Below are 18519 nucleotides of genomic sequence, written 5' to 3'. Positions count from 1 at the left end.
TTGTAGACCAGGCTGGTCTCGAACTCACAGAGATCCGCCTGCCTCTGCCTCCCAAGTGCTGGGATTAAAGGCGTGCGCCACCACCGCCCGGCGTAAGTAGAGAATGTTAGGCCCCAGCCCCAGACTTTATTTTCTTGATCTCTACATAGTTCTGAATTAGTCTAAGTGTAACATGGATTATTAAGGGTTTGGGTACTTCAAGCCCTACTTCTCCAACAATGGTACATATGACTCTCAAGCACAGGGTAAGGTCAGAATTCTTTGCCACTGGATTGCCCATACATCCTGGAACAAAATAAATGCAACAAAATAAATGCTGAGCAAATATTGTATGAATGAGTGAAAATCATATTGATAAGTGTTCTTGGTGAGCATTTTTCTGTGTAAGTTGACCTGGTTGAGTCTTCTCAAACTAAGTCAGTGTGGACTGAAGTCACTAGCTTTCAAAATCCCATGATAAGGGCCTTCAAATTCCTTTCCAGTTAGGCACAAATTTGTCTGCAACGGCTGGTTCAGTGAGCATTTAATAGTAGACTTGGGGAATCTGATCAGTGGGAGAGAGTATATGTTTAGCTTTCCTGAGTTCGTGGGTTCAACCCTCAGCATCAAAACTAAGAAGTGAACACTGGTGATGAGATAGGTCACATAGTAATGACAGCTTCAAGCATCCTTGGCTCCAAGCGCTGAGGAGAATAAATGAGCTGGGACACTACCAACTCAAGTTTTCTTGTTACCACAGCAACGTCAGTGCTGGTGGCAGTAACTATGCATTTGGCTTACTACTGGAAGTTCTTATTTTGGTAAAATGAATTCATAGAAGCAAGGGGAATGTGGTGAAGGTGGTCTGAGAAGGCTGGCTCGGCACCCTCGCTTCTGTGGGGTGTACCAGCACGTCACTCTAGAACAGCTTTCTCTTGGTGAGGCACCGAGGTCCTCTGTCTTTCTCACCGAGGGGCCTATGCATTGGGTTTACCCTCAATTTTTTCCCAGTCACCCTGCCGTAACAGAAGAACCATTCCACCCTTTGGGGAACAAAAACTGCTTCCCATTTTCAGGTAAATGTTGAACAAAGTTCTTACATAAACATGGACATCAGCTGCTGCTTCTGTGGTCCCTCCTTCCCCAGTTAAACTGTCTTCTTCTTAACCATTTCACAAAGCAATCAGATGGCAGCAGCCATCATGGTTGTATGTTCTCTAATATCCATCCCCAACTTTCTTTCCTTATTGCTTTATCATGAGACAGATAAACTAATTTCCATGAGCATTCTGAAAATGAACTGTGTACTTGTTATTACCTTCAACACAGTTGCTATAATATTTATTTCAAGGGCATGCTCATGGCTTTAGTCACTTTCAGAACTCCTTTTTCAACATCATCATTAATTTGTTTCTTTTGTATTTTGAAATTGGTGGAATTCAGCTGTATAGGAATATATGGACAAAAATGTGAATAGGTGTGTGTTTTCTCATTATTCAGTACTGGCATGTTTGCCTCATTTTTTTTTTCCTCTTTAAATCAGGAAATGTCTGTTTTAGGGTTTCTATTGCTGTGAAGAGACACCATAACTCTTACAAGGAAAACGTTCATTTGGGTTTTCTTGCTTACAGTATTAGAGGTTCAGTCCATTATCATCACCGAGGGGAGCACAGTGCTGTGCAGGCAGACATGGTACTGCTTACATCTTGATGATATGCAGGCCATAGGAAGCTGACTGAGACACTTGGCAGTATCTTGAGCATAGGAAACCTCAAAGCCTGTCCCCACAGTAACACACTTCCTCCAACAAGGCCTTGCCCACTCCATCAAAGCCATACCTCCTAATAGTACCACTCCTTGTGAGATTTTGGGGGCCAATTACATTGAAACTACCACAAGATCCTAATATTTAATAGTTGCTATTATATATAAGGAATGCTACTTCTGCCTTAAGTGGGGGTTTTCAGTCAAGCCTACAGTGGAAATATGATGGAATTTCTTGTACTCTGCAGGAAATGTTTGATGTTATATTAGATGAGAATCAGCTGGAGGATGCGTGTGAACATCTGGGCGAGTACTTGGAGGCATACTGGCGTGCCACTCACACAAGCAGTAGCACCCCCATGACCCCATTGCTGGGGAGGAATGTGGGCTCCACAGCCCTTTCACCATATCCCACAGCGATCTCTGGATTACAGGTACTGCATTGTTCTGTTTGTTCATTTGGTTTATAACTTTTGCCACTTTATTTTTAGGACTGAACATATAATTAATTAAGATGAAGACTCTGATTGTTCTTAATCTGAAGAAGTATGAGAAAAGGACATAGTATTTTTGTTTGTTTGTTTTAGAGACAGGTTTCTCTGTGTTGCTTTGGAGCCTGTCCTGGAACTAGCTCTTGTAGACCAGGCTGGCCTCGAACTCAAAGAGATCCACCTGCCTCTGCCTCCCAAGTGCTGGGATTAAAGGTGTGCACCACCACTGCCCGGCAAGGGAATAGTATTTTTTAAAACACTGAAGACTGGAAAGATGGGTCAGCGGTTAAAAATGTTTTCTGCTCTCGCAGAGGACCCTGGTTCAGTTCCCAGCACCAACATAGTAGCTCATAACCGTCTGTAACTCCAGTTCCAGGAGATCTCCATGGGCACCTGGCACACATGTAGTGCCCAGACATGCATGCAGGCTAAATGTTTATACTTATAAAATAAATAGACCTTAAAATTTGTTTTAATTAAAGAAGAAGTCTAACCCTTATGCTGATACTGACCTGTCACTGACAAAGCCTGCCCTCTCCACCAGTTTCCCATTCTGGAAAATATCGCTATGAATTGATAACGGGTTTTATTTAGATCAGTTCATCTCTAGTAGACTTAATGTCTAGTCAACATAATTGTTCACAACTTCCGCATGGCACCCCAGACAGCTAAGCAGATTCTTCAGGATTGACAGGCCTTTAGCTGCCCTTAACTATTCTTGTCCTACAGACTGCTGACCCTGCCTCCCCCAGCACCTTGTACAAACAGAGTGAGTGAGCAGATTTGGAGATGGTGACAGATCCTCAGTTTCCAGGGGGATCTAGGGGACTGCGCTGGTCAGTGTAGGGAATCGGGGGGTAAGCACAAAGAGGGTCGGAGCTCGTCTCTTCTGCTGCTCTGAGACTTCAGTCAGAACTAGATGTGGCATGCCAGAGGCACTGTGATATAAAATGAGTCCTGCCTTTCTGCATTAATTATTATTTACCATTTATCAAAGAGCTGGAATGGATCCAGACCCCAAGCTGAGGAACATGCAGCCAAATGAGCCTCTTGGCGACATGACTGGTTTTGTTTTAATGGGTTATAATGATAGTCATAATTGAAGATTTTGTAGAGTTAACTCTAAGCTAAATGGCACTCTCTGAAATGCTATTATAACTACATTACTCCACTGCAGACAGCGCCTCTGTAAGCAGGAAAGCTGCCATACAAATGCATTTCTTTTAAGTCTAGAAATGATGTGGAAGATGGATGGTGGTAGTGTTCAGAGTGTCTGCGTGCACCAGCACGATTTCTTGCCTTGTTTTCCTTCTGTGTGCCTGTCTGACTGTAGCATTCCCATTGACGTTGGCTGGCTCTGGGTGACAATAAAGGGAACAGATGTATGACCCAGTACACTCTGTAGTGTTGGGGGATCTAATGCTGCGCTTTGTGTATAACACTTAACCCTGCAACTGTCTACCTACAGTTAACGTGGTGCTCTTTATCCAGTGGACTACTCCTTTAAGGAACACAGGTGTTTGATGGCATGATCTCTGACCCACTGAATAAGTTCCCTGCTGTATGAAGCTGATGTACCTGGGCCCTTGGTTACATCAGGTTCCTGCTCTATAATCTATGTGACTTCCCTAAGCTGGTAGACACAAACAGACAGGTGTTCCTAATATAAGAGAAAAAAAAGTCAGATAACATATTCTGGGCCATCAAATAACTCCCTTAAGATGTTAATTTCAGTTGACAATATTAAAAGAATTTGGTTTATATCTGAAGATGATTTTTTCAGAATTCAGTTAAGAAAGCAAGAGTATGTAAAGTCCTGAATTAGCTGGCCCCACGAGGCTGTGCATTCCTTTGGAAAAAAATCTTGTTGAGAGTTTCACATCCATGTCAGATACAGAAACAAGTGCACTGTTTAGTGGGTAGTACAGATAGTAATTTTTTAGGCTATAAGGATCATCAATCTAGAGCAAAATGAAGTGTAAAGTGTGTGACTTTAAGAAGAAAGAAGACTTTTATGAATTCATGAAAGGAATCAAATAATAGATCTTATCTAAATTTTATTCCCCAGTAATAAAATAATCCTCATTTTTTTGCAATAGAAGGAGAGAATTATTAAGTATTAAGCCTATCTAAGTAGATTAAGTTCTATAAGAATCACCTTTCAGTTCTGTGCTTCAACAGGAAGTATAGCCATGCGGCATCATATACTAACATTCGTAAACTATCTGTAATAAAGCGGCTATAGATGGTGCATCCCAAAGAAGAAGACCAGGAGCTCCAAGCAGAACATTTATGTATCAAAATGCTTTATTTATTAGGTCAGATATTTAGTATCCGTTTTACAGAGCCTGTTACTGCACATGAAAGAACATGTTTAGGTGAATGAAGGGGACCTTACCTAACCAGTGAACTGTCTGATATTTGTAGAGTCAGCGAATGAGGCACAGCAACCATTCTACGGAGAATTCTCCCATTGAGAGACGAAGCCTAATGACCTCTGATGAAAATTACCACAACGAGAGGGCTCGTAAGAGTAGGAACCGCTTGTCCTCCAGCTCCCAGCACAGCCGAGACCATTACCCTCTGGTGGAAGAAGATTACCCCGACACGTACCAGGACCCTTACAAGCCCCATAGGAACCGAGGCTCGCCTGGGGGATACAGCCATGACTCCCGACACAGGCTTTGAGGCTGCCGGAACAAACAAACAAAACTACTCATCTGTTGACAATTTGCCATAGCACTGCTAGGATAAATCAATCATCTTAATTTGGCAAGCACAGCACAGCATCTGCTGTGCAGTGGGCTGCAGTCATTTGATCTAAGGGGCAAGAATTAAATAGAAATACTTTATGCCCTTGAGTCTAGATGGGTATTCGATGCCCAGTCATATAGGTATTTTTAAGTGCTACATTTACATGATAACAGTACCTTTTGTTTTCTTCATAGATTTTAGACACATCAATTTGTAATTTAGGGTACTTATCAAGGCACATATAAAATAATTTCCCGTGTAGGAAATTCCAAATGACCAGTTCCAGTTGGAACCAATTTATAAACCAATTCCTGTTGGAATTTGGGAGAATTGACTGGAAAGTCTACTTGAGCATGTTGAAATCAATTGAAAAATCAGAAAAAATAAACCCCAATAAGAAAATCAAAATACTAATAGAAACCCAAAGCCAGCTGTGGTATTTATTTGCTGAAAGCTAAATTTCTACTTCAAGTTGGAAAGTGTAAACATTTTAATAATATGTTAATGTTGCCAGGATGGCTTTTCAACCTTACCAAATGTATTGATAGTGCCAAAAATCTCAGAAATCTTAATGCAGAAATTATATAATCGCCTCAGATTCTAATATTTTTATTTTTCCTGATACAGCTGTCGTATTCCAAGTTATTTTGCTTTCTGTTCAGTCAGTACTGTTAGTCAGTTCGAAGCTAACAAAATAAGGGGGAAAGGAGTTTATTGGCAATGAGAATAAGAAAGAGAAACCCAGGCATGGCTAGTTATAGGACATGGGAAATGAGGTGCTGTTTCTGCTGTAACCAGTCTGCGTACAACTACACACGTCTGGAGATCTGAAGTCAGATAGCAGAGATGTGGCCAGGCCTTCCTAGGACAAAGGCAGTCGGCTCCAGATGGGAAGTCATCCGTGCCACCACACCCAACCCTGGCACAGGAGTTCTGCCAGCATAGCTCAGTGTCCTTCCCTGACTACACTCAGTATCTGTCTTTGACTAGAAATAATGTTTTAGGCATACACCACAGTTTTTAAATCAAACTAACAACCTTTTTTTGTTTGTTTTTCATGGACATAATCAAATTTGGTACTGAAAGTTACGTTTTCGCAAGAAAAACGAATTGGGAAAAGTTAAAACACTGAATTAAAATCTTGCAGGAAAAAAAAAAAACCTGACAGACTCAGAATATATTTGTTCACTAAAAGTAAGGCACTTTTAACGTGGGGCCCTAGAGAATTTGGGGACTGCTGTGTTTCATTGCTAGTGAACAGCCTTTAGATTTCCAATGAGTGTTATGTTTGGAATTGGTGACCCATATCCTAAAGATTAAAGAAGACTTTAATCCAATAAATTATTGAAATTGACTCTTTTATACAAGAAACAAATGTCTTTATGAAAGGACTTGTTTCTAAAAATGACACAATGCATGTGTTTTCTAAAACCCCAACTGAAGCTAGACATAAAGGTCTCTTTCTACTAACAAATGCCTTGAAGTCAATGTTTTGAAAACAAGTACAATTAACTTTATATTGTTATTTTCTTCCAAAATTTCAAGACCTGAGCCCTCAAAGCCATGTATCAGTTCATTAATTTTCCTGATTGAGAGAAAATGTTTCCTATTCTTGACCAGTTATTCATATCTCTAGTCCCATCGACCTCATGTGCCCTCCCCTTGTCTTGACTGTATGTGCACCCCGTCATGTACCTGCTCACCTGATGAGGCTGCCTGAGATCTTGTAAGTAATCTCCACATTTGATACATTTGAACATGGCCTCAGTCAAATATACAAGCTGACATCTGATCCCGGCTTGCCATCTCTTTTGTCATCTAGCGAAGCTTACAGAATTTTCTGTTAAGACATTTAAGAGAGCTGTATTCATTGGGCTCTTTATTAAGCATATAATCTTCCATTACTGAATACTTTGTTAGAGCACAGAAGAGCAATCTCCAGCAAAGAAACTCTATTTATTACATGTATAGCACATATTTGCATGAGAAAGAAAACATTAGCCAAACATTTTCCTGTATGCTTTACTGGTTTCTTGTTTGTGCGCATAAAAGCATTCAATTGCGGAGAGTACACTCTGGTGTATAAATTTAGAATAGACTGCTGTTCAGCTTTTTCTGCAGTAGCATTAGCAATTTGGTCATTTAACTACTTTAAGATATTTATATTTTATGGCAGGTAGCTGTAACAGCATTTACATATACTTCCTAGTCAACAAAGGTACCATTTCTTTCAACTTTGAAGATTCACTTGTTTTTCAAACCTCTCCAGCTTTTCTTTTTCCCCTTTTTGCTCTTCCATGTCATGCTGAAAGAGGGAGGCCCATTTAATCTGTACACAAAACTCATCCATCATTAGTCATCAAAAGTTCGTACCTAGTTTGCTTTGCAGTCCTGTCCAAAAGCTAATAACATTGAAAAGGGTAAAATGTATATTTTTGATGGATGTATTTACTATTTCATTTTAATTTGGCGTATTTTTCATCTTCCTCCTCTAAGTTTCTCTCCTCCAAAAGAAGAAGAGATATGACTCTTACTTTCCTTTTAAATGCTCAGAGTTGCTTGTGTAAATGACAGAAATCCAAATATATACCAAATAAAAGTTTTACTTTTGTGCAATATACCAAGAACCTCTAAGAAATTCCACAGTTACTTTGTTTTAATTCATTTCACTCAAAATGGCAAATTATGACAAGCAAGAGAACTATTTCTGCATCATTGGAGGCTGTTTTCACTTACAGAATAAAGCACGGTAGAATTCTGTGGTTCTTTATGATCAGTAACAATGCAGACTCATCCAGCTATGAGGAACTGTAGTCCTGGGAAAGGAAGAAATGCGCTTTGTGGGTCCTTGTGCTTATTCCCAAGGCTATAATGTTATGCCACCATCATAATCAACACTGTTACCTTGTTTATGCTAACACTTAAAACAAAGCCTAGTGGTGTTTACGATTTGCTCTCATCTCTATATAGCTCTGATGGGGAGATTTGGATTGCTAGCGATTAGAGGCATGGTTGTCCTAAAAAGACTCTGAATTGTGTGACTATTCAAATCATTGCATTTCATCCTTAATGGAATGAGTTTTAAAGTCTGAAACAAATTGAGACAATTAGTTCTACTTTAAATAGTGTGTTATTTCCTCCAATTTATTATTGTTGTTTGCAGAAATGTATTTTTGGAATGTTAACCTCTTCATACCTGCATACTTGAACTTGTCTTTTGTGTGGGGGCCTTAAATTTCATAATAGAAGAATGGGGAAAGCAAAAGGGGAACGAAGACAAGGAGACTGTGGCAAAAGAAGCTCGCCATCTTCAGCTCTTTAAATGAACAAGACACGGAGACAGTATGTCTCCAAGATATGGAGACAGCATGTCAGTTAAGAATGTTCTAGGCAACCTTAATTTGCAAGCTAGTATATTTTCTTATATAATTTTATTTTGCTATTTGCTAAAAACAGAAGAACACAATACCAACATATAAACTGCCCTATCTTTCTGATGATATGTGCACTACCTCTTCTCTAGAGAAAACAGTCTATCTGTAAAGGGAAATGTCCTGGTTGTAGAGCACTTGTTCTGACAACTTTGCCGCAGTTGATGCTTAAAGGTGTTGAGATACAGCTGCCCTGTAGATTTACATGGTTTTCAAATGCTTTCACCATGATTTCATTTCCATGTCAGTAAGATTTTCTTGGCATTGATTTATGACTTATCATGACATGAGTTTAAGAAGAAGCCATCCTAGGAAAGAAAGCAAACTGAAAGGAACTACCTCTGTGTGCAAAGGGTGGCCGATAGGTCTGAGGAAGAGAACTCCAGAGACCTGCTGTTTTAAAGGCGGAGCTGGTTGATCCTCGCCTTGTGTGGGCATGGAGGGTATGTTGTAGCCACTTACTGGGTGTGGATCTGCACTGTCTAGAACTCTCATGTAATTGGAACAAACGTCTTATCAATGTTTCAAATAAATGCTTCTGTAGCCCTTATTCCTTTATATTTGCCTTTGTCTTTCATGACAGTGTTATACTTTTTAATTATATAAAACTCATCCTTGAATAACCACGAGTGAAAACTTTACAGGAAATTATGTAACAAAATGTGTTTTATTAGTCCCTTATCTTTAAACATTGTCAACACTGTAACTGTTATCTAGGCTATTGACTTCAGCTGTGTCTGTGTGACATCCACCCGTCCTTCTCTTTGAAATCATAATGATGATTAAACCAGTTAACGTAAGAGCTGTTAGGTGGACATAAAGAATAACTTCTTGTTGAGTTGAGAAATCTAGTTAATCAAAATAGCAAAACTATTTGGGCAGATAGCCACAGCATTCAGAAATAAATCTTCAAGATTTCTTCTTGTGTTAAAAGAGCCTTTCTCCAATGAAATGCATCCTCTGATAGCAATGTTTTTATCTACTTGTAGATAATTTAATTCCAAATGCTGCATGTCATGAAAGTATATTATGAGGAGATTAGAAAGTATCTCATCGGATAATCTTAATTAAGGGCTGTAGCTCCCACTTGCCATAAATACATATAAATAAGAGGGAACAGTGCTGAGTTATAACAGTGGGGAGTTATAATTTTCCATGAACCTTTCTTTTTGGTGGATGTAAAATGTTCACACAGAGAGGGAAGAAAATGTCACCAGTGAATTCAAAATAGTTTAAGGAATACACTGATTCTTCCTCGTTTGAAAGCTGTAAAGAGTTAAAATGGGAGCTGGGAGCTGACAGTAATAGGCCTCTAGCTTTTCAAGAATTCTGAGTTATATTTTGAACACTTCAATCTCCCAACAAATGGCTATATCTATATTTATGCAGGGGCCTTTCTCGCCCTGCTCGCATGCCACTTCACACACTTCACCGAGATCAGTGTGAATTCCGTATGCACAGGGACATTACCGACGCGGGGTCATTAACGCTATATTGTTGCATACTATTTTTTATATGCCTTACAATATTTTCTGGGATGTTATTAAAATGAAAGCATTTTATTGCCAAAATAAACCTATGTTGTTACTTCTGCATTAGCAGTAGAAAAATAATGTAGCAAAAATATATATTGTACAGTACAAAATTATAATATATATATATTTTGCCAATAAATGAAAATAGATTGAGGAGAAAGAAGCACATTTGTTATAGCACAAACTTACAACAAAACCCACTGTTAAATTTGGCAGTCCTGTTTTTAGAAGTACGTAGATTTGGTTCTGTGTTTTATCATATTTATTTCATCTCTCATCTTTGTAACTTTGCTACTTGATGTTTTCCAGCAACTTATTTCATAGCCTTCGATCTGTGAGTGTAATTTACTTATTTTTTCCTTACATAAAACATATGAATTTTAGTTTGTGTTAAGACTCATACTATATTACTATATTTTCTGTTCTTGTTTCTCCTCCTTTGTTAACAAATGGCACACAGTTGAGCTCACGGCTCCTCTGGGCTTTGGATGTTTGAAAGTTTATGTTTTTCCCAGCCTCAAGTTAGAGATCAGTAAAATGTCCCCATGGAAAAATATTAAGTAGGGATTCTTTGTTTTGTTTTGTACTTGATACTATTGAAGCATAAGTTAACGCCATTAGCTGTATTTTTTTAAGGGGTGGGAGGGAATAAAAAATAACATTACTAATAGGAAACATACTAAAAATAATAATGGTGAAATGATATAAAAAGATTCCCCCCTATTCCGAGGGCTGTTGATAATCCCAGGCTATTCCTACGTCTCTGCTGATGTGGTCGGGAAAATGCCTTTGTCAAATAACTTTCCTTTTATTTTGGTTATTTATTTTCATAATTTGTCCCTTTCATTTTTGTTATATAGGTATGCATAGCGTTCTGCAAGGCATGCTGGGTAAAATACACTATGCAAATGTATGTGCTGCATGCTTTGTTCCTTCTGCTCTAGTGGCTTCCAAGAAAAAAATGTGGTGTTATTTTTGTGAACAAAGACATTTAACAAAGAAAATGCAGAGTGCATGCATACAGTATCCTAATTTCTATGGATTTGTTTTATGGAATTTAAATGTGTACAAAAAACTGCATTCATTTTTTTCTTTTATATAATAAATTAAAAAAACACTGAAACCAGCATTCTACCTCTCATTTATATTCTGGAAGTGTACAGAGGAAATGCCAGACGCCACAAAGAATATTCCTGTAGCTTTTAATGGAAAATAAATCTATACATTTACTCTGTAAAGAAAAAAGATTCAATGAAGTGACTATTTCCTGATTATTCTGTTAGATTCTGAGTTACCACAAAATAATGTTGTAGTGGAAAGGATGTACAGATTGTACATACATGTGGAATATACCAGAAAAAAAGTGTGAAATAAGGCTAGATACAGAAAGTATACTATATAACCCTTAATGTTCTCAAGACACCATTAAATGGTTAGTGTGGCAATTGCCAGAAGTTTCCAGAATGACAGCTCTGGACTTCTGTGATTGGGGTAGAGATTGCGACTGGACACACGCACATACCCTGGCGTCTGTTGCCTGTGTTTTGTATCAGGATTGGAATTTGACTTTCATCCCACTGTGGTGGACAAGAAGCTCAAGGGAAATATGCAAGATGTTAGTAGAATGAGAATCACCAAGTCAGTCCACAAACTTGAGTACATTTAATTCATGTGAGCTCCCTGAAAAACCAGGCAGAGTATAGATTAACAGACCCAGCTACAGTTAAGAAAACCAAAAGTTTAGTATCACTTCTTTCTTAGAAGTATTTAATGCGCGCGCACACACACACACCAAAGACCCTCCAGCTAAGTAGTAAGCTGAAGCACACAAAGCGGAGTGCAAATACAAGGTGTTGGCTGTGTGAATAATTTTGTTATTGGGGGGCTCTTACCTAAGACCACCCCAACAGTCAGCCGACAATCTGAAACTCCCAACTGGGAAATGACAGTTCCTTGCTGTTGCGTTAACATGGCATATGCTTGAAACTACCTCGCTTGCCTTTAGTACATTTCCACTGGGCTGTAGGGAGAAATCTCATCTTTTCACATAACATACAAGTCAGCATGGCGAGTTCGCTGTGGACTCTAACCACCGCCTTCCAGCAATAACTAAGTACAAGTTACTCAGCGTCCCTGTGCTCAGATCTGTTACTGTTGTAGCTTTGTTGCATGACCATTCGATTTGCCTCCTTTGTGAAACATCAAACTTCTTTCAACAGGCAGTTGCTCACTTGGCTAAAGTTTATCCTCAGTCAGGCCCCTTTAAGGCTGGTCTTAGTTGGGGCTTAGACTTAGACTTAGCACCCAGGCATCTACTGAATGTCCTACTTGTGAGTTTTCTCTGACTGAAGGGATCATTTTATATTAATGACTCCCAAGCCTTTGAAACAACTATCTGGGGATTATTTTGCAATAATCCTGGTGTGTTTCCCCCCTAGAAATGGTTACTAATCAACTACCTATACAAGCCATATGGCACCAAAGACTCCATGGTCTCCTAGTTCAATTTCTGTAGATTTTCCTTCTTCCTTCCCTCAGTGACTCTATTTCCTTAATTTCAGCTTCCCTAACTACGGGAACACAGAGCAGTGTCTTTGTGGTAAGGGACCATCTTACTCTTATTTGGCTGTCCACCCTCTAGAGTTGGCTGGGAAATGTTTCTGCTAGGGCAGAAATACAATGCACTGATAAAGCTCATGGTTTCTCTTTAGTCAGGGACCACAACCCAGAATCTGTTTTCCAATACCTAGAAACAGCTGTTTTCTTGTGTTGTATCCAGTGCTCTGCTTATTAACAGTAGAATAGTAAAGCAGATGTCTTATGTTCTCATATCTTAAAGCAGAAGTCTTTTGTGGCATTTTGCTCATGACTTAAAAAAATTGATAAAATATTTAGGAGGAGAAACAAACACTTTGACATCCTTCATCAAAGTTTTCCAGTTACAGCTACAGTGCCAATTTTGTATTTTATCTATTAAAGTTAGTGAAGATACTTCAGCCAAACCCATCTCCCTTTTCTTGTGAGGGGCACTTGGAAAATAGTCTAAGACCGTTTCTGGAATAGAGTTCTAAAACATGAAATCCTAACATCCCAAGTAAATATGGGTCTGGCATACATTAATAAGTTGCCAAAGATGTGTGGGAGTTTGTAAAACTGTCTCAGGAGTTGCTAAAGCGTTGCCTACGCTGGATGAGAATGGAAATATAAAGAGTTCAGGTAAATCAGTCATGCAAACATCACTTTTTCTAAAAAGCCTACAGGCTATTAAATAAATCCAGATTTAATACTCTAACTGTACAGACTAGTCTGATGATTTTATTCTCCTTTACGAATGTCTCGAAGACTGGCATTTGGACACAAGTGTCTAAAGACGACGAAGCACTCCCTTTTACAGTATATGGTTAGGAGTCTGGTGGAAAGGTCCAGGGCTTCATTTCTTGGGGCTGTTGTGGATGAGGTGGTAACAGGAACAGCTCCAGGGGCCTTTCACAAGTATTCCACGTTTCCCCATCTCTACCTTTTTTCTTCCCTTTTTCCTTTTTAAAATTCAAAGTTAAAGAGAATAGGAAAAGATGAAGCCGCTTCTGCCTTTTGTTTACTTTTGTGGAAGAAGTAGACAAGCCCAGTTTCCTCTCTCCTAAGTACTCGGTTTACAGTAGTCAAGACTATCAGAGTATTCCGGTAACCTCAGAGATCAACCCTCTGGCTTCTACATCGGGAATACTGAGATCTAGAGATTTAACCTGCTTAGCTAAAAGGAACTAAGAAGTAAACAAAACCAAAAAAGACACATGGACAAGAACTCTGCTGATCAAGTTCACCAATGATTACTTATATTTTAGTTTCCAACCACTTGTCCTGCAGCGGACGCAGAGATGGACACTCGCATACCCAGAGGCACAACTGTTCAACTTGTAGGCGAGAAGACGGAAGAGCACAGAGAACATTTGGCCATCTATTTAACAGGAAGGTGACTCTTGACTTAGAGGAAAAGACGTTTGGGTCCAAAAGGAGCAACGAGTGTCTGTCGACAGCGTTTTGGGACTCGACCGCTCAGCACAGACAGCTTCTGTGATCACTAAACCGGGGGAGACTTGAGAACTGTTCTAACCAAGAGTGGCCTGAGAGCGGAGGGAGAATGGAGGGGGGAGAGAGCCGATGTGCAAAGACAGAGGTAAGAAAAACTGCAACAACTTCAAAAAACAACACAACAGGCCAACGACTTCAGTTACTTCAGTCAGCGGGGAACAGGCTCAACAGAGACTTAAAGTTCACCGTCGTCGGGCCCCAACCTGGGACTTTTGGAATTGTGTGTAGGGCGGGAGGTGGGCATGGCTACACAGTTACATTGTGGCTCCAGACTCAAAAGGAACCTCAAACCCGGGCGCCGGCAACCCAGCCCCAACCACCTCCGCTGGCCCTCCCCGCCGCAGAGGCCTCCAGCCCCCAAGCCCCGCCTCCAGCTCCGCGCCTGCGCACTGTCCAAGTCCCGCCCCTCCCGGCCCCGCCCCAGCCCCGGCGGCCACTGGAGAGGAGCTGGGGGAGGACGGTGGCCCGCGAGGCTCGAGCAGACAACGCGGCGGCGATGTCCGCGAGCCAGGCGAGCGCCGCGGCGGTAGCGGCGGGGCCTCGCGCGTGGCTGGGCGGCCTGGGCTGCGGCCTCCCCGCTGGTCCCTGGAAGCGGGCGCACGGAGGGCGCGGGAGCAGTGGCGGAGGCCCCGGCGCGTCCTTCTGCCCCGCGGCCTGAGCCCGGGCGGCTGGAGGGCTTCGGCTGCCCGAGGATGGGAATTCTCTTCACCCGGATCTGGAGGCTGTTCAATCACCAGGGTGAGCCTGGGCCGGGCGGGGTGGTCCCCGGCGGCTCGCCTTTGTCTCCCTCCCGCCGTACACCCATTGCTCCGATTTGATCGCGAGCGCCGAAGGTGTCCTGCCCCTCGCCGGGGACCTAAGCACACGACCCGGCCTGCCTCCCTCCCCGACGCCTGCCCGCAGTTGGGTTTGGGCCGCACTGGGAGAAGATGGGGTTCTAGGGTGAAGGCTGGGGGCGCTGGCCTTGGGCCTGGCAGCGCCACCGAGCCCACGGGTTGCAGAATGCGGAAAACTGGAACTCGTGCTCGGACTGTCCGGTTCGCTTCGGGCGACTCTCTTGGGGGGAGGGGAGGGGGGACCCACGCCGCGGAACGGTGCTGGGTGGCTCTCCTTTGCCCTGGTTGTTTCTGTGGTAAAGGTCAAGCCTAAGGTCGTTTTCGTTCTTGGGTTGTTAAAGGTGGGTTTGTTTTGTTTTGACTTTGGTTTTTTTTTTGGGGGGGGGGACGCCTAGTGTTTCGCTGAAAGCTTTTAAAATGACACCTCAGGAGACGTTCGTTAGCATCAGGTAACTAGCAGGTTACTGTTTTAAGTTCGCCTAAACGCAGACATTGAGGCGGAATGCATAGGGGATTTATTTTAAAAAATATTTACAAGATGCTGTGAAACTGGAGAGAATACAGTTCTAACAACTACATAGCTACTAAAACGAAACGTAGTGCTTTTTAAAAGAAAAAGAAACTCTAGTTGCAATTCATTCCCTCTCAACAACATACTGTTTTTCTCTTGTATAAGCTGGTAGCGTTGTTGCTCCCCCACCCCCAGCCCGGCTTTTTCTAGTTAAAACTTAATGAACGGTGGTGCCTACTCTTTAGACCTGCCTGCTTCTCCTCCAGGATACAGCTGGCTTTATAGGAAGACAAGCACTGGGCCTTAGAATCTCCAGTGGGTTCTGCCTTTTTAATAATAATTTAAAGAATGATAGTTTAGATAACGGTACGAAATGAAGTGGAAGGATATTCCCATCAGCGCCTGTCAGCAGTGTGTGCGGACGTGTGTGGGGTTGTCAGTTCCTGTGGCTTCACAATTCTGTGGGTCTAGATAGTCTCACCTAGAACAGGAGAAATTTGAGGAGCCCGACAGTTTTTGACTATTTAATCTCTAGGTTTGAAGTACTGAAGGTCACATTGTTGTAAAACTGGGGATGTTTTTGTTTGTGTGTCAAGTTCTTTCCTCTATAGTCTTGAATCTAGTGAAGCAGGGGTTTCAGTTCTGCTGTGAGGGGTCGGAAAATGTTATGGGTCAAAGGGTCTCTGGTATTGTCTTCACGTTCATCTGTGAGTCAGCGATTTAACTGTTTCTGTAACTTAAAAATGAATTAGGACTTAAAAAAATGCGCAGCAAGTAATAGCAGGAATGCAGTGGTATCACTACAAGTCTTACAGCTTGCGTTTTGACTGTTATTTGCTGAACTCGTTGTTTGAAAATTATGGGAAGAATTAATAGAGTTCAGTTTCTAGAAAATTACCAGCCACTATAGTGAAATTGGGAAGAAACGAATTGTTAAATGGTGTGTCACCATACAGTAACTTTACGGTGTTCAGTGCTCTGTCTCAGATCCTGGTTGGCATTTTTGGACTTGTGTTGAATGGGACCCATTAGTTAAGTGTATCTTTGATGCTTCATTTTGCCAAAGATTCAGGACTCATGTCTATATTCTTTTCATAGACTCACCTGGAAAGGGACTCTGGGAAATTGTAGAGTTTGTTATGTTGATGAACTCAGGGAGAGGCATAGCACTCTGGCTCTGTCCAGAAGGAAGAGCAGCGGGTGGCGATAGTGAACTGCCTACCGCTCAACCTATGTAGGTGGCACACAGATTCAGTAGAGCTCAAACTTTAGCCTAGATATTGTAATGTGTTTACATCACTAAAAAAGTATCTGAAGCTGGGGGTGTAGCTCGGTTGGATAAGTGTCTACTTCACCATCCCCAACTGAGAGATTAGAGGATGTGGGGGGAGGGTCATCCCAGTACTCAAGATTGCAAAGTAGGAGAATCAGAAGTTTAAGGTTATCCTCAGCTACCTAGTGAATTCAAGGCCATCCTGGGCTACATGAGATTCTGTCTCAAAAAAAAAAAGTTTCAGTAATCCTTGAAAGTAGTTATTGCCCAGGAAAAGAGGAAAGAGATTTCCAGCAGACAGTTGGCAAGGAAACAAAAAAGAAATGTTGCCGGGCCATGGTGGTGCACGCCTTTAATCCCAGCACTCGGGAGGCAGAGGCAGGCGGATTTCTGTGAGTTCGAGACCAGCCTGGTCTACAGAGCTAGTTCCAGGACAGGCTCCAAAGCCACAGAGAAACCCTGTCTCGAAAAAAAAAAAAAAAAGAAAAGAAAAGAAATGTCACTGCTTATTGGTCTTTTGAGAAGGTGTTCGCACCTTTTTCTTTTTTACTCCATGTTGACTCAGTGGTTGTATTGTGACTCATTAGTTTGTTTAGATGCAGGCTTGCCATTGATAACTTTATGTCTAAAAGAGCTCTTTACCAGTGGTTTGTTAGATACCTTCTTAGCCCCTGTTTGGGCCATCACTTAGTCTAGGTCAGTGTTTCTCATCCTGTGGGTCACAACCCGTCTGGGGTCAAATGACTCTTTCACAGGGGCCACTTAAGGCCATCAGAAAACACAGTTATTTACATTATGATTAATAACAGGAGCAAGATTACAGATAGGAAGTAGCAATGAAAATAATGTTATGGTCAGGGGTCACCACAACATGTGGAACTGATAGTAAAGGGTCGTAGCGTTAGGGAGGTTGAGAGCCACTGCTCCTGGTGGTGGGAGTAAGGCGGGGAATAAAACAGGCAGATCTCTATGCCTTCGGGAAGTGTTTATTGTAGTCTAGGAAAGCAGGGAAGAAACTCGGCCTGCCTCTACAGATAAATTAGCAGCTGGTAATATTAGTGACTCTTGCAACACCCTGTTCCAGGTGTTTCAGCAGGGTTGGTTAATCTGGCCCAGTTGCGTTACTCTCCAAACTTTCTGCTTTACAAATCCACATTAGGGCGTTATTTATTTACAGCGATAAGCCTGGGCTTTCAAACGTGCGTCTCTAGTGCCAGCGTGTTCTATACATTCCCCACCCCTACTGCATGCGTGTGCGCGCGCGCACACACACACACACACACACACACACACGAGATGGCGGGTGAAAGAACCTTGCCGAGGCCATGGACTTTCCCTGTTGACAACCATCTGTCGCCCTTCCTATTAGTTGTCAGGAAGGGAATGGAGTTATGGAGGAGTGCCGGGAAAGCTGCTCACTCTGCCTAGATCTGGTGTTGATCTGTTCCTGATCTCTTCTCTTTCCAAGGGAATTGAGGCCTGGAGGCAAGTACAGAAGGCAGGTGACTCGCCTAGGAGTCTGCGCCTCATCAGGATGCTGCCTTAAGCTCCAGGTGCACCCTGCCTGCACTCTGGTCAGATGTACAGAGTGGAGCTTCCTGAAGGGACACTGCAGGAGGAAGTGCCTGTTCTTGGTGACAGTGTGTGCTCTCCGGACAAGCCGATTGTAGCACACGCACCTTTACCCTTAGTACGTGGCTCTTGCGTGGAGTAGTGATTAGTTTTATCTTCTTACTAGTCTGTTGTTTAATCAGTACTAGATATTTTCTTTGTAAAACTTGCCAACCTCAGTTACTGTGGGATTTCTATCTCCTAGATATTGTGTTTTATCGTTTCATCCCTGCCTGCCCCCCCCC

At 41.9% G+C, this 18519-nt stretch overlaps 2 protein-coding genes across 8 annotated transcripts in view; both read left to right on the top strand.

Annotated features, from left to right (window-relative positions):
* Cacnb4 (calcium voltage-gated channel auxiliary subunit beta 4) overlaps positions 1–10337 on the top strand; it is a 264280-nt gene extending 253943 nt beyond the window's left edge. For all 7 annotated transcript variants that reach the window (XM_005346404.2, XM_005346405.2, XM_005346406.3 and 4 more), the window contains 2 exons: positions 1992–2177; positions 4662–10337. In XM_005346404.2, coding sequence (XP_005346461.1) covers positions 1992–2177; positions 4662–4922 — 447 coding nt within the window. In that variant the 3' untranslated portion in view covers positions 4923–10337. The remainder of the gene's footprint in view (positions 1–1991; positions 2178–4661) is intronic.
* Positions 10338–14476: 4139 nt separating this feature from the next.
* Arl5a (ADP ribosylation factor like GTPase 5A) overlaps positions 14477–18519 on the top strand; it is a 27519-nt gene continuing 23476 nt past the window's right edge. Inside the window, exon 1 of the mRNA XM_005346402.3 lies at positions 14477–14781. Coding sequence (XP_005346459.1) covers positions 14736–14781 — 46 coding nt within the window. The 5' untranslated portion in view covers positions 14477–14735. The remainder of the gene's footprint in view (positions 14782–18519) is intronic.

Source organism: Microtus ochrogaster, chromosome 4, assembly GCF_000317375.1.
Source record: "Microtus ochrogaster isolate Prairie Vole_2 chromosome 4, MicOch1.0, whole genome shotgun sequence".
Taxonomy (NCBI): domain Eukaryota; kingdom Metazoa; phylum Chordata; class Mammalia; order Rodentia; family Cricetidae; genus Microtus; species Microtus ochrogaster.
Note: the sequence above shows the minus strand (reverse complement) of the source record. Positions and strands in the feature narration are given on the sequence as shown.